Here is a 14,465-nt window from a genome sequence, read left to right on the forward strand (position 1 = left end):
CTGTCCTCCCAGCAGAGCTGTTCCAGCCTCAGATCATTCCTGTGGCTCCTCTGGCCCCTCTCTAACAGCACCAGTTTACAAAGCCATCCCTTACCAAAAGGAAACTTTTAGGTGTTTTGGCCAATGGGCATGTCATAAAAAAAGGCTGCAGCCACGTAACTGCTGCTTGATATCTCAATGTTATTTTAAAAAACATTGAGAAAGGAAGGATGATGTTGGATTATCTGAGGGCTTCGACAGGGATTGCTCTTGACCTCTGACTACTGCATACTTGTCCCAGAAGCACAAGTTCTGGGACACAGCTCAGAGCAGCAGCTGACCCAGCTCCCACTCACCCCCACGGGATCACAGGCACATGCCAGAGATCTGGAGAAAGGCTTGAGAACCCCTTCCCCAAATTCCTGCCTGGGAACTGAAGCCGAGTGTTTGCTCTGCAGCAGCCACAAGCGGTTCCCCAGCACCGGGAGCTGTGCTGAGGCAGGAGGGAGCAGCTCGCTGCAGAACAGCCCCATCCGGAGCCTCCCCCACTGGAACTCCCAGTCCAGCATGCCGTCGACGCCAGATCTACGGGTACGCAGTCCGCACTACGTCCACTCCACACGGTAAGTCTTCCCAGCTCCGGTCTTACCTTGCTTACCCTGAAATAAATATTCTTTCCTTTATCCTTCCCTCAGGGTATGAATTAATTCCCAGTTCAGGAAAGGACACAAACCAGTCCTATTCACTAATCAGAGGCTCAAGTGCTGTTGCCAGTAGGGAATCTCTCCTGAGCTGAGATCCTGAAATCACTTCAGATAAATGGGATCCTGCTCCTCATCTCCCTCTTCTCAATCAGGCTTTTCTTCCACTGGGCCCTTTCATCTCAGGGACTGTTAACAGGCGCTACAAACCCCATGCCATGTTTAAAAGGGATGTGGTGCTACTGCTAAATTCTGCAGTAAATTCCTCAGTGGATCCAGCTGGAGATAACATGTTGCTTCCTGTCTGATACAAAATCTTGAGTAGTATTAATTCTGTCTCATAGATAAAAGGTTTACACGTGTGTGACCTTATGTGGAGAGAGAGCCTGTATAAAGCAATCCACCTGAGGATCCAGGTGACATTGGAATAAGCCCAGGGTTGACAGAAGAAAGAGCTGAAATGTGTAAGGGAGGTGATTTGATGTGGCCCAATTTGTCTCCAGTTTTCAGGATAATTTCTACAACCTGTTCAGTGTCATTGCTATTTTGCTGCCGTGGGAAGCAGAGCTGAGCCAAAGCTGTGTGCTGTTAGGTATCCTGCCCTAAGGGGTGGTGCTAACATCATTTAACGCCACATAAATCAAGAGTCATGCCAACACATCAGACTCGGGCAGCAACGATACAAGGCATTAAAGCCCTGGGTTAAGTTTGTTACAAGTTTTTGGCTGAGACTACCTTTCAAGAGTGCAATCTTTGTTAACACTGAAGCCAAGCTGCGTGAGAAATGAGCCTGGCACGGGGCTTGAGAAGTGGCCTTGACCGGGTTGGGCCCATTTGGGTATTTGAAACAACCATTGTGCAGTGTGTGGCTTTTTCATGAGCTGCCTGCCCATCCGTCATGCGGGTGTGTGACCTGTCGTGGGGTGCTCCTGCTCCTTGAATGGATGGCTGAAGCTCTCCAAACAGCCAGCGTGAGTAGAGACCACCCAGACTTGGCTGTGAATCGAGCCTTGAACACTGCAATTCGGGGTGTTTGCCTGAAGGGCTGTCACCCACTGACAGTCCTACATGTGCTACCCAGGGCTGCTACCCTGGTGACACCTTGCTGCTTGACAGTGGTGACTTTTTAAATGGCCAGTGGAGAAATCACTGCATTTTGGGCTAAGTCTGGGCAGTCTGTCTGTCTGTCTCACACCAGATGGATTGTACCTGGGCAGGCATTTACGGGCTGCTTGCAAGGAAATCCTGCTGTCTTTGAGGCTAAGGACTTGGGATTTGCAGAGTTGAAGCGAGGTGAACCTAGGAGCACAGGGACGATGCTGATCCAGCCAGCTCTGCCGTGGGTTCACACCAGCAAAGCCGGGGCTTGAGATCCCTGAGTTTTGCCCTGCAGACTGGGCGGCAAACCACAGAAGAATTGGGGTGGGCAAGGGTTTATGTCCCACGTGGTGCCGCAGACTGAATGCCATCACCAAGGACACTGGAGAGGAACAGGAACAGGATCTGATCACCCCATACCCAGCGTCAGGGAAGCAAGTTGCTTTGCAGGCAGCAGCCCCATGCAGTGCTGGAGTGGTCCAGGTTTCCAGTGCCCTCAGATTCCCTTGCCAGCGTCTGGCCTTGTGTGCAGAAGGGGATGGGGACTGCTTTGTCCTGTTGTCTTACAAGCCTGTTTGGTTTTTTTCCTGGTACCTACAGGTCAGTAGACATCAGCCCAACCAGACTGCACAGCTTAGCTCAGCACTTTAGACACCGGAGCTCCAGTTTGGAGTCACAAGGCAAGCTCCTTGGCTCAGAAAATGAGACAGGGAGCCCCGATTTCTACACCCCAAGGACTCGTAGCAGTAACGGCTCTGACCCCATGGACGACTGCTCTTCCTGCACCAGCCATTCCAGCTCTGAGCATTACTACCCCGCTCAGATGAACCCAAACTACTCCACCCTGGCAGAGGATTCTCCGTCGAAAGCCAGAGAGCGGCAGAGGCAAAGGCACAAATCGGCGGGCAACCTGGTCTCTTCCAATTCAGGGAGCATGCCCAACCTGGCTGCGAGGAACGGGACAGGACATCACCGTGTCTACCTGCACAGCCAGAGCCAACCCTCCTCCCAGTACAGGATCAAGGAATATCCCTTGTACATCGAGGGCAGCTCCACACCCGTGGTGGTGCGGAGCCTGGAGAATGACCAGGAGGGACATTACAGCGTGAAAGCACAATTCAAAACCTCCAACTCCTACACAGCGGGGGGGATGTTTAAGGAGAACTGGCATGGGGATGAAGTGGACTCCGTCAGGCTCACCCCCTCCCGCTCCCAAATCATAAGGACTCCGTCTCTGGGCAGGGAGGGCCATGAGAAAGGCTCGGGTAGGACTGCCGTGTCGGACGAGCTGCGGCTCTGGTACCAGCGGTCCACAGCCTCCCACAAGGAGCACAGCCGCCTCTCACACACGAGCTCCACTTCCTCGGACAGCAGCTCCCAGTACAGCACATCTTCGCAAAGCACCTTTGTGGCGCACAGCCGGGTCACGAGAATGCCTCAGATGTGTAAAGCAACGTCAGGTGAGACCAGGGCAAAGGGGCGGGAGGGACAGGGAGGTAACACTGGGGGGAAACCTTGTCCAAATTTTTTTTTCCATGGGAATCATCACTTTGCATTGATGGGCTCAAAAGACACAGAGGGACCAAACCACCATTGCTGCTGGATCTTTCCTCACACGGCAGTTGGGTTTCGGGTGATGGAGAAACCATGAGTGTGTCCCTCAGTAATCACAGCAAGGGGAGCAATGAAGCAGTGGGGGCTCAACACAGACTAAGAGGATTCATGTCATCAGTGAAACACCAAAAGCCTGAGAAAGGTTAAGTGGGGAGCATCCCAGCCCCTCCACCCCCTGCAAAAATGTTTGAGCGATGATATCTTTGTGCGCTGCTGAGACTTGGTTTTCCCATGCAGCTCCAGTAGCTGTGCTAATAAATGTCCTGAAACTCAGAGCACTTAGGTTTGTGCAGTATTATGCCTCTCTGTCATGTACAGAGCTTTACGCTCCTCTGTGCTGTTAATATTAAATGGTAAGAAAACAGTCAAATTCATTAGACTGAGGAGGCCCCTCTGTGTCATGAAACAGTCCAAGGTTAAATATTTACTGGCCATTAGTCACCACTGGACAAGCCAGTTTGGACAGATCAAGGACTTGCTAAAAAACTGAATTAGGCCCCACCTGGACGGGATTACAGGTTGATCAGTTTGCACTATGCCCATCCCCACCCTTCCATGTGCCTCAGCCTTGGCCTGCGAGACACCGTCACTCTGGCCTCACTCGGCACAGGCCCTCGCGGCTCCCTGAGGGGACCAGGACATTGTCCACCCCTGCTGGCTGTTGGCTTTCTGACATCCCAACTTCTCACCAGTCCACGGGGACCACCACACTGACACCTGTGGGGCTCTGTAGTCACTGCTGACTCCATGTTTAACACCAGGCTCCTCATGGGCCACCAATATCTGCCCGAGAAGAGGCTGATTTATCTGTGATGCCCAGATGTGGACCAAGAGACAATCAAGTAACTGATGGAACTGTTCAGTGTCTCCATATGAAAATTTGTCTTCCTTCCTTTGGTTAATTTGGCATTTCTGTTTCACCCAGCAACTCAAAATGCTTGAACACTGGAAAGCTTTGTCTTGCTGAGCTTTGGAAACTGTACTCATGAAGTCAGGTGATCTAGAGAGGAAAATGGTGGCACTAGGGGGAGAGCACGTAAAAATTGCTGTCAGTCAGTCTGTTTCCTCACCCAGCTGCGTCTTTACATCTCAATGTGATACTTGGGCAGCACAGTGCTAAGTGTGCTCAGTAATCACCACTGGTCGTGACCAGTTGGCAGAATAGATTGGTTTTGCATTCAGCGTCAGCTCCCAGTTACAGCTGTGGGACAACACTGACCTTGGGGGCTATTGTCTCCAAGGAGCAGATTAAAATTTGTTGTTCTCTTCAAATTTAATTTGGCATCACCTAAAGACTTTAACAGCACAGAAGAGGATGCCAGGTAGAAACATCCATCATTTAGCTGGTAGGTCTCTGGGACTTCACGCTGCCCTTCCAAGAGGATTATACTTCTAGGCATATATTAAATTTGTAGGGTCAACTCTGTATGGACTTGAGGAAGAGGAAGGATCAGTCATGTGGATTTCTTAACTAGACCCTCACTGGGAAACTGCCCCCGGAACCACTGCAAATGGTACATTTTTAGTTCAGCTTGCTTCTGTCTTCATTGAAGTAAGATAAGCCTTACTCTGGTGCCATAGCAGTAGGGTCAGCAAAGCCCAATTTCAGTTTATTACAAGATAGATGCACAGTGAAAGGTAATTTTAGCTTTTGAAATCTTCAGGGCTGCCTTCCTTCTCTGCACCTGAGGCGGTGTACCTGGCTCCAGGGGACACAGAGCATCTCCAGCCACCCCTGGAAGTAGGTGCTGAGCCTGACAGGCCAGGCTGCTCCAGCTCAGGTCCTGTGGAGCTGCACAGCCCGGCCCCACCAGTCCAGGCAGCAGCAAACCTGGTTGGCTTTTGCAATGAGAGCGGTGCGGTGTCTCCCAGGCCAGGCTGGGGAGAGCCCAGGCTGTGTTCAAATGGAAACCGGGTGAACTGGATCATCCTTCTGGGCTCCCCAGTATAAGACAAGGAATTACTGGAGGGAGTCCAGTGGAGAGCTACAAAGATGATGAGGGGTCTGAGACATCTTTCTTATGGGGAGAAACTGAGAGAGCTGGGTCTGTTCAGCCTGGAGAAGAGAAGCTAAGAGGGGATCTCATCAGTGTTTATAAATATCTCAAGGGTGGGTGTCAAGAGGATGGACCAGATTCTTTTCAGTGGTGCCCAACGATAGGATGAGGGGCAACAGGCACAGACTGAAGCACAGGAGGTTCCATCTGAATGTGAGGAGAAACTTCTTTCCTTTGAGATGCCAGAGCCTGGACCAGGCTGCCCAGAGCGGTTGTGGAGTCTCCTTCTCTGATTCAAACCCACCTGGACACCTTCCTGTGTGATCTGCTCTGGTGAACCTGCTTTAGCAGGTGGGTTGGACTGGATGATCTCCAGAGGTCCCTTCCAACCCCAACCGTCCTGTGATTTTGTGATTCCTGCAGAGCTGAGGATGGATCCAGCCCCCGACACACAGCAGTGTCAGCAGCAGGCTGGCTGCTCCCGTGCCACGTTCAGGCACAACCATCCGGGAACAGGTTGAAGTCTGACTCCCAGGCTGTATTTGCTCACAGCTGGACATGTTTCTGCTGGTCCAAGCAGCTGATGCTTCTGAACCACCCTGACCTTTGCACCCTCACCTCACCAGTTCTTTTTCTCCACCCTCTGGTTGTTTTTCAGCTGCCTTACCTCACAGCCAGAGGAGTTCAACGCCGTCAAGTGAACTAGCAGCCACGCCACCAGGCAGCCCCCACCACATCCTCGCATGGCAGACTGGGTGAGTGTCTGTGCGAGCAGGTTGGAGAATTCACCCCACTCAGTGCCAGTGAGAAAATCCTCCCCGCACACAAGCAACAGTGATAGGAATCATTTTCTAGGTGCCTACTGCATTTCCAGCCTCCCACCTGTGCTCTCATAGCGGTGGAACTCTAGTTTAAGCTGACCAAGGCACGGCACAGCCATCTGCACCCAGCGGCGCTGCTCCAAGCAGATCCGCAGTGAAAGAAGCCTTGCAGGTTCTTCCTGCTTGGACAGTCTCCTTCCTCCAATGTTCTGTATGTTGAAATAGCTCATCTTATTTTATAAACCATCCCACTGGCTTTCCAGACCAAGGAGGTCATTGTTGTAAAGGCAAGGTTAGGTGCCTACCATATTTGTGTGTGCAGTAACCACATTTTTCTGCTAGGTTTTCCCTGGTAATGTGTCTTAATGACTATTAAGAGCATCTTTTTTCAGCTACCACTAATTTAATGTGCTTCACCAAAGCGTGAGTGAGTCATTCCATGCAGGTAGCCATTACTCATGTAAATATAGTAATTGGGTTCTTTGGCACCCCTTTGTGAGGCAGGGAGTTCCAGGAGTAAACAAAAAACCTTTTCTAAGCTCCCATGGGTATTCTCTAGTAATCTCCTGTAATTCTGTCCTGCCACATGAAATAAAGATAATTTCCAGGTCCCGACTAACTCAGCATGTCCCAGATTTTTGCATGTAAATGGAGTTTGATGAGATCAGCTAGAAAGTTTCAGACTACAGCCCTGAAAATACCATAGGCCCTAGAGTAGGAAAACAGACATGATCCCCTGAGTTGTGAACCGGGACCGGTTACTTTGCAGACATTTCGCTGTGCAGCCACTGGAAAATCTCATGCTCTTTAATTTCTTCTGGTCACCTGTGACCACTGGTTTGACCTCTGGTTTTACTCCAACACTGCTCGTGACTGCACTTTAAAATGGAGATGAGGAGAACCATAACCCCAGCCCCCTTAGGCCTAGCTTGGATTTTAAATTCACATACTTGACATCCAGTCTCACATGGTCCTTGCATGTGCTTCCAGCTGTAGAAAAGGAAAATTTTCCTGGTCCCATTTCACAAAAAGTCAAGGGACTGTAGGACAGGCAAAACAGCAGCTATCTTGACTGTACACTGAGATTTCCACTATTAAAGGTTTGAGTCTTGACTCTAATCTTAGTCTCCATGACAGTCCTAATTCCTCTAAATATCTCCGTGATGATCGGAAGTAAAACTGGTGAGCAGCCAGCTGAGAAATCGGGGGATTGGACTGGATGATCTTTTGAGGTCCCTTCCAATCCCTAACATTCCGTGATTCTGTGAAATCTGTTGGGAAAATCCCAACTTTTTCATATTTTCCTATCCAAGAGAACTCATGCACCCAGTCTCTCGTAGCAAAAATGCATCGAGCCGAATTCTCAGCTGGTGAAGGTGAATTTACCCAGATTTAAAGCTCAGGCCCTGCACCAACAACCAGCGCAAAAAGAGTTTGAGACAAATCAGCACTTATTTTGTGCTGGAGCATAACACCCAAGGTGTATATGGAAATACAGTAGGAACAGATAAAATTTGCCACTAGATGCACAACACAAACTCCGCCACTGCAGGAGCAGATAGTGCCCTCCCAGCACAACTCAAAAGATTGACAGTTCTCCCCACATGTTTTTGTGTCACTAACTTTTTTATGAAGATGATTCATCAACTTGTTTCCCCACTGGATTAATAAGCTCGTAACAATGTCTGTGTCACTTCTTTTCTTTAACATTTCCTCTCTCCTCTTTCCTCCCTTTTTTGCTCTCCTTTGTTCAGAGAAGCAACAGACAACTCACCCACTATGGATGAGTCTCAGTCTCCAACCCACCAAAGTACTGATGAATAGAGGTATAGTAAGGGAACGTTTTGTTCTTTCCTCCTTCTGCCTTACAGTCTGTGAACACGGCGCGAATAACCGGCATCCCGCTGTCCCACAGGAGCAGCCTTTTCATTATGTGCCCGTTTGTTTGGCAATGAGGCTCCCTTCAGCTCTTGGAAGAACAACTTGAAAGCGTCCCGGAGCCCTCTCTGTGCCTTTTCGGCCAGTTTTCAGCTGTGGGGTTTTCCCCTGCGAAAGGACTTTAGTCCAGGCCGCCCTGCATTTGTGCAGAGGTTGAATTGGCACAGAGAGCGGGCGCTGGTGACAAATTTCTGGCTGGGGACATTTCGAAGCAGCGTGGGCAAAGTGCTGTGGGGGGAGTCTGGGAGCAGCGTGGCGGGGAGATGAATGGGGACCTTGTGGGACCTGGATGGGGCTCCCAGCACCCCTTTCTCCTCCCTCCCTACCGCAGAGCAGGGACTGGCAGCAGCAGCAATGAGGTTTCACAGAGCGAGAAGCTTCCCTGGCCCCGTTCCTGTGGGAATACAGAGGGGGAAGGGTGTCAGGAACAAAAAAAAAACCCTCAGAATATTTCAATTTTAATTAAACTGCTGTCCCGTCTGACACTTTCATTTGAATCTACAACCATTCACAGCTGGCATCTGTCAAGTATTTCAAGCCCAGCTTTCCAGAGATAACCCATAAACTGCTCTACTCCAGCACGGAGCTGGGAAACAAAAGGCTCTTTAACATGCAGATGCTGATGCCCTTGCTCAGGTTCAGTCTTAGGGAAACCAGGTGGAGAACAGGACAGGGGCAGCAGGAACTGCTGGGCTGCGTTGGATTTGAGACCAGTCCTGCGAGGCGGGGAGGGAGCTGAGGAAGGATGAGAATCCCACAGTAAACATATATAGAAAATGCATCTCCCGCTTTTGGCTTCAAAAGAAGCCCTAGTTTGGACGTTGGTTAAAATCAAAGTGTGAGGGAGACACATAAATTCTGAGTATTACTATGCAAATACACCAGTCACTTTTCAAAATATCAACAAGATTTTGACCTTAGTGTTTTCTTCTGGCAAGGAGCTCCACAGACTGAAGCCAGGAGCCAACCCTGATCAGCGCCTTAACATAAATAGCAAAGAAAATTCCCATAAACTGTCTCATCTGCTTTGTGCAAGCAAACAAAAGGCCAGGCAGTGAAAGAAAAGCAGTTGCTTGTCAAGAGAGGTGCCCCAGGATGAGGATTAGGCTACCCACAACAAAACCATGGTCCTTTCCACAAGGGACCTGGCACCCCTCACTAGTCACCTCCCAGCGCATCCCTGAGCCCCGTAACCCCGGGATCGCCAGGTGAGGCACAGAAGAGCTGCAGGAAAGCACCAGCACCCTCCTCCTGCCCTGTTCCCACTCGGAACTGCAGCCCGTGCCCGGGGGCTGCTCTACAGACTTGCTCCTTGAAGAGCATCCTACTGAAAGTCTCTTTGCCCCAGCTGACTGCCGGGCAGGAAAGTGAGACCAAGCCCTTGTGGGGAGGCAGAGCGCTGCTGCTGCACCCCCGGAGGGAAGGGACTTGTGCAGAGAAGGCGGAGGCAGGTGTGGTACCATGGGTGGTGGGATGGACACAGCTGGTGGGGTCGGCCACAAGCTCTCAGCCTCCAGCAGCTGCTCTGCCCTCTTGTAGCACATCTTCTCTCTGCAAAGCCCCTGCAAGCTGGAAACACAACAGCTCTGCCAGCTGCCATCTGGGCATCATCCGAAACCCCAGAGAGGCTACCAGAGCTCAGCTTTCTGCCTCCTGGCCCCAGGCGGGTTGCCGGGGACAGCGGGACTGCTGGGCAAGAGCAGACTGGGTCCATGCAGGGCCCTGCATGCTGAGCCCAGCCCAAATGTCAGCTCTGGGGGCACCCGCAGACCGCTCATGTGAATATCCCATACTACAATGTTTTGTGCCCATGGCTGAACATCCCAGGAGCCCTCATTGTCCTAATGAAGTTTCCTTTCTCCTGCAGGAGCTACAACGATAGCTGTTTCCTGGATGCTCCCCTCTACCCGGAATTAGCAGATGTCCAGTGGTATGGGCAGGAAAAAGCCAAGCCTGGGACTCTAGTGTGAACCCCTGACCTCAAGTGAATCACATCAATGCCATTCTGAGATCACCTCACTGCCTCTCATTTGCCTTACCCAGATGCACTGTCACCCAGCACCAGCTTCAACTCTAAGCACTTTTCTCACGATGCAATTCAAGACGACATTTGCAGAACACCGGCCCTGAGACATCCACCGCAACAGCGCGTCCCTCCCACGGCCCGCGGCGCGGCGGGCGCAGATGAGCAGCCGTCTTAGTAGTCGGTTGGCAATTTAAAAATTGATTTTCCTTTGATACGGTGGAAGCCTTTCAAGGCTTACATCAAATCTTGCTATTCTGCGGCATGTAACAGCGGTAAGATTTCCACGACCTGCGATCTGAAGCCAACGGAGCATTAGTTCAAAGGGGGGGTGGGGGAGAATAAAATGAGACAGAGGCTGAGAAATTGATATTATAGTCCTGAAAGTGCATCTGTTATGAAATAGTAAAATCCCACCACTTAAAGGTATGTCAGAGTCTCACAATCAGACCTGCGCTGCCAAAGATCGCCACACCGATTTCGGCAGGATGAGTTTGCTCAGCAAGTCCTTGTGACAAGAACCTCTGGTTTAACTCAACGGCAGGCACGACCACCTCCGGTAAAACCGCATTTCCTCCTTCGCTACGAGCCCACCTACCTGCAAGTGAAATAACCCGAGGTGCTGGAGCCGCGCCGGAGGGCTGGGCCGGCGTCACGGCATCGCTGCCCACAATCTCCTGTTAACCTGGACAAACGAGGTTGACAGAGGCATTAGCTGAAGCAGAGGCAAGTGCTGCTGCTCCCAGCACCTCTGTGGGTGGTACCGGCTGTGCACCAGTCCACAAAGAGGTTGGGGTTGTGCTGGTAGATTTTTAGTACTCTGATGAAGATAAAAATTGCCAAAAAAAAAAAAAAAACAAAAAAAACCCCACCTTTCTACCAACAGATACAGCCGATAAATTCTAATCTATTTCTGCACAAAGCGCTCACGTGAAATCAAAAGGAAAGCACATCGCAATCTGACACGGTAAAGCTGCAGTAATGTGTCTGTTCCGCTCATTTTCCCTTCGTTAGCACCAGTGTAGCAAAGGGCTCGTCACCCGTGTACGGCTGCGTGGGAGAACCGGTCTGTCGGGAAAGGAAAAGGGTTGGACACCCAGCAGACCAAGAGAACCTTCCCAGCGCGAGGAGCGACCGCAAGAAAGAAGAAAAGCAACTAAACGAGGTGTTGGACGCGAGCGAGAGCTGCCGGCTGATACCAAAAGGAACCGTACGAGCGCGTCGTGGAAGGAGCTGCAAGTTTACACGTATTTTGAGCAATGCTTTATACACGTCAAGCCATGGAACTTTCAAATAAAAAGGCCTCAAAGACACTTTTGTAACGAACAAGTGCACAATCTGGGTGGATGTTGAAGCTGGCACGTCTAGGCTTCACTGCGGTGCTATGCTGTTTTTATTGCCACTAGATGGGGGGAGGCAGCCGGCTTCCTCCCGTTTGTGCGTGCAAACGATGATTTCCTATGGGAAAGGCATTAAAAGAAACGGCTGGAGGGGGTGACTTTGTGAAAAGCAGAAACTGAAGTTAGCTTTAGTTTAAGGAAAAAAAAAGTGCGAGTGTGTGTGTGTGCGTGTGTGTGTGTTCCAAGAATAACAATAGCGTCTACCAGACAAAGTAGGGCGAAACGTTTAAAATTAAACACCGCGACTTGGGGGGCTGCCACACCTTTTGGTATTGAGATTGCTGGAAAACTGCATTCCAGGCTTTAAAAGAGAATGGGTTCTTGGTAATTGGGCTTGGAAAGACCGTGGGGTTTCTAAAAACGTGGATGCAAGCGGCTCCTTGCGAACGCCTTCCTGCGGCGCACATGAGGAACGTTCGCTCGGGCTCTCCGCTCGCCTGCTGTGCCGCTCTCCGGTGTCCCCGGTAAGACAGGACGGGGACGGTGACGGGCGGCAAACGCCCCTACGTGTCCAGGAAAATCCGTGGCAGAGCCGGGAAGGAAACTCATGTTCACACATGAAGCATAAATGAATTATCCTTCTGGAAAAAATGAAATGAAATGAAATGAAATAGCACATACTAATTTTTATACTGCCAAGGGGTTTTTCCTGGGCCCGCAGGAGAACAAACCCCCTGACAGCGATTGCTGGAAGAACAGCCAGCGGTGAGATCGCGCCCTTGATCTGAACGTGCAAAATGCTGATTTCACCATCTCTTTGCGCTTTGGGGTCTTTAATGTGGGAATTATTCAAGCTCCTAATTGGATTTTTAGCTGGATGAGAGATAGTACCGATTAATGACATTTCCTGATAAGATTCAGTAGCTAAATGAAAGGATTAAACAAGGACCAAATTAAGCAGCAGCAAGTAATTTAGCCCACAGATTTTTAGGGGCTCTGAGCAACTGTCTGTCTTCTTTTTAATGTCCCTGGTAAGTGGTTTGTTGTTTTTTTTATCTGTGTACCTTCTTTTAATTAAAAAGAATTCAACAACAGCGGCACTATTAGGCCTCTGGGCACTACAGGAAGAAACATTAATTCCTCCAAGACCAGATCTGCAGTTTTGCAGCAAAGGTGAAAAGGTGGCAGCCCTGAAATTAGGGAAAGAAAAACATTAAATAGAATATAACCACAAATAATTGGTTCGCCTGACTTGCAAACAGGCTGGAGTAGAGAAGAAGCTTTCTAGAAACGGATCGAGTTTTGCTTTGCGTTCTGCTTTTCTGTTTCGCAACCAAGGCACACGTGAGCAGCCAGTCTGGTAGTAAAGACAGATTAAGTAAAACAGGTTTTACTGTTTAGCTCAATTCAATTAAACACAAATGTACATAAAATGTTAATCATATGAGATTAACATATTTAAGTAGAAGGCGGAGGGGTGTATACATAGCTATTATATACAAGCACTTGACTTACCAACTTAACCCCTCCTTGACTTTTTTATTTCCCAAGGCTCCATCTGACACAGAAGCCACAACCGCGTCCTCAGCCGACACGCCTGACGCTCCCTGGGTTCGGCAGGACCGGCGCACGGTCCCCGCGCCGGCACGCAGGGTTCATTCTTCAATGATATTATATGCAGTCGAGTGTGGAAAATGTTGAAACAGTCCCGATTTGTTTTCACTCTGTATTAGTTTTAGTTTCAGGCATAGCCGATCCCCATTCAGGTGCTATCAGATGACCAGTTACTGCTTAGTTAACTAGATGTAAAGTTTTACATATATATTAATGTCAATAGTTTTATTACAAGTTGTGTAAAATGGACTCTCTAGTTTAAAAAAAAGGAAAAAGAAGAAAAAAATTAGGTCTCTTCTGGAATCGACTTTAGAGCATGGAAAATGATTTTACTGGATTCTGTTCAACTGTAATCAAGGAAAAAATATGTATGTTGTAGAAAAAGTTGCAGAATTAAAAAGAAAAAAGATCTGCTTTTAATTTATTCTTTTTGTATTAAGAATTTGTATAGTTACCTTTACATTTTGCAAAACGGTGTTGTCAACACTTCCTTATTAAAGCATTTTCAAAATGAAACCTTGCCGTGGTCTCTCGGGGAGGGCGCGTTGAGCACGTTGCCGCGAGATGCTGGGTCCAGATGTGCGCACAGCTGGGCAGGGTTTCCGGCAGGGACCCACTCCTTTGCTGTCGGGCTGATGGCAGGAAAAGCTGTGTTTTCACCCCAAAAAGCCCATCCTTTAGAGATCCCGCGGGACTTGGCACTCGCCTCATGAGATCCCAGCTCGTTCCACCGCCTGTTCTCTCAAGCGCTGGTCTGGGGGCTCAGGAGGCACCTCGGGCAGATGTTCAGCGGGTGGGGGGACCCTGTGGCTGCCCAGCACCCGCCAAAATTGCCATTTAAACAGCCACACGCTCACCACAGGGACCTGTCCCTGCTGCTCTGCACCCACCACTGCTGCTTCCCATTCTGTTTATTCCCACTGTCCAGGGAGCTCCTGTCCCTCCCAGGACGTCTTCTATCACCCACCCCATCCTCCCCCCATGCCACAGGAAGCCACCAGCAGCACCAACCCAGAGGCAAGAGGCCACTGCGGCCATCACCCACCATCACTAGGGGGGGACAATCCCATGCAGTAAATCCCCAGATGGGTTTGGGATTGGACAACATGGCAATGATGACATTTTTCAGACATCCCCCCAGCTCTGGGACTTTGGCTCAGATTTATAGCCCTGGAAGCGCTGCAGGCACCTCTCCAAGCCCTGCAGTCCCCAAACCAGCTCCAACACCTCGTGTCAGCCCTTGGAGGGCACCACGGTGTGTGCTGACCCCCAGGGCCGCTCTCCTCCCCCTGACAAATGAAGCCATTTACACCTCAGGCAGGTTCATTCTTCGGGCAGGA

At 50.0% G+C, this 14,465-nt stretch overlaps 1 protein-coding gene across 11 annotated transcripts in view; it reads left to right on the forward strand.

Annotated features, from left to right (window-relative positions):
* FRMD4A (FERM domain containing 4A) overlaps positions 1 to 13,641 on the forward strand; it is a 395,327-nt gene extending 381,686 nt beyond the window's left edge. For 8 of the 11 annotated variants that reach the window (XM_065049256.1, XM_065049257.1, XM_065049258.1 and 5 more), the window contains 4 exons: positions 438 to 602; positions 2,379 to 3,238; positions 6,048 to 6,144; positions 10,016 to 13,641. In XM_065049256.1, coding sequence (XP_064905328.1) covers positions 438 to 602; positions 2,379 to 3,238; positions 6,048 to 6,144; positions 10,016 to 10,118 — 1,225 coding nt within the window. In that variant the 3' untranslated portion in view covers positions 10,119 to 13,641. Of the gene's footprint in view, positions 1 to 437; positions 603 to 2,378; positions 3,239 to 6,047; positions 6,145 to 7,964; positions 8,037 to 10,015 lie in introns of all 11 variants that reach the window. The other 3 variants (XM_065049260.1, XM_065049255.1, XM_065049251.1) reach the window with 1 other exon arrangement.
* Positions 13,642 to 14,465: the final 824 nt, after the last annotated feature.

Source organism: Columba livia, chromosome 1 (genome assembly GCF_036013475.1).
Source record: "Columba livia isolate bColLiv1 breed racing homer chromosome 1, bColLiv1.pat.W.v2, whole genome shotgun sequence".
Taxonomy (NCBI): domain Eukaryota; kingdom Metazoa; phylum Chordata; class Aves; order Columbiformes; family Columbidae; genus Columba; species Columba livia.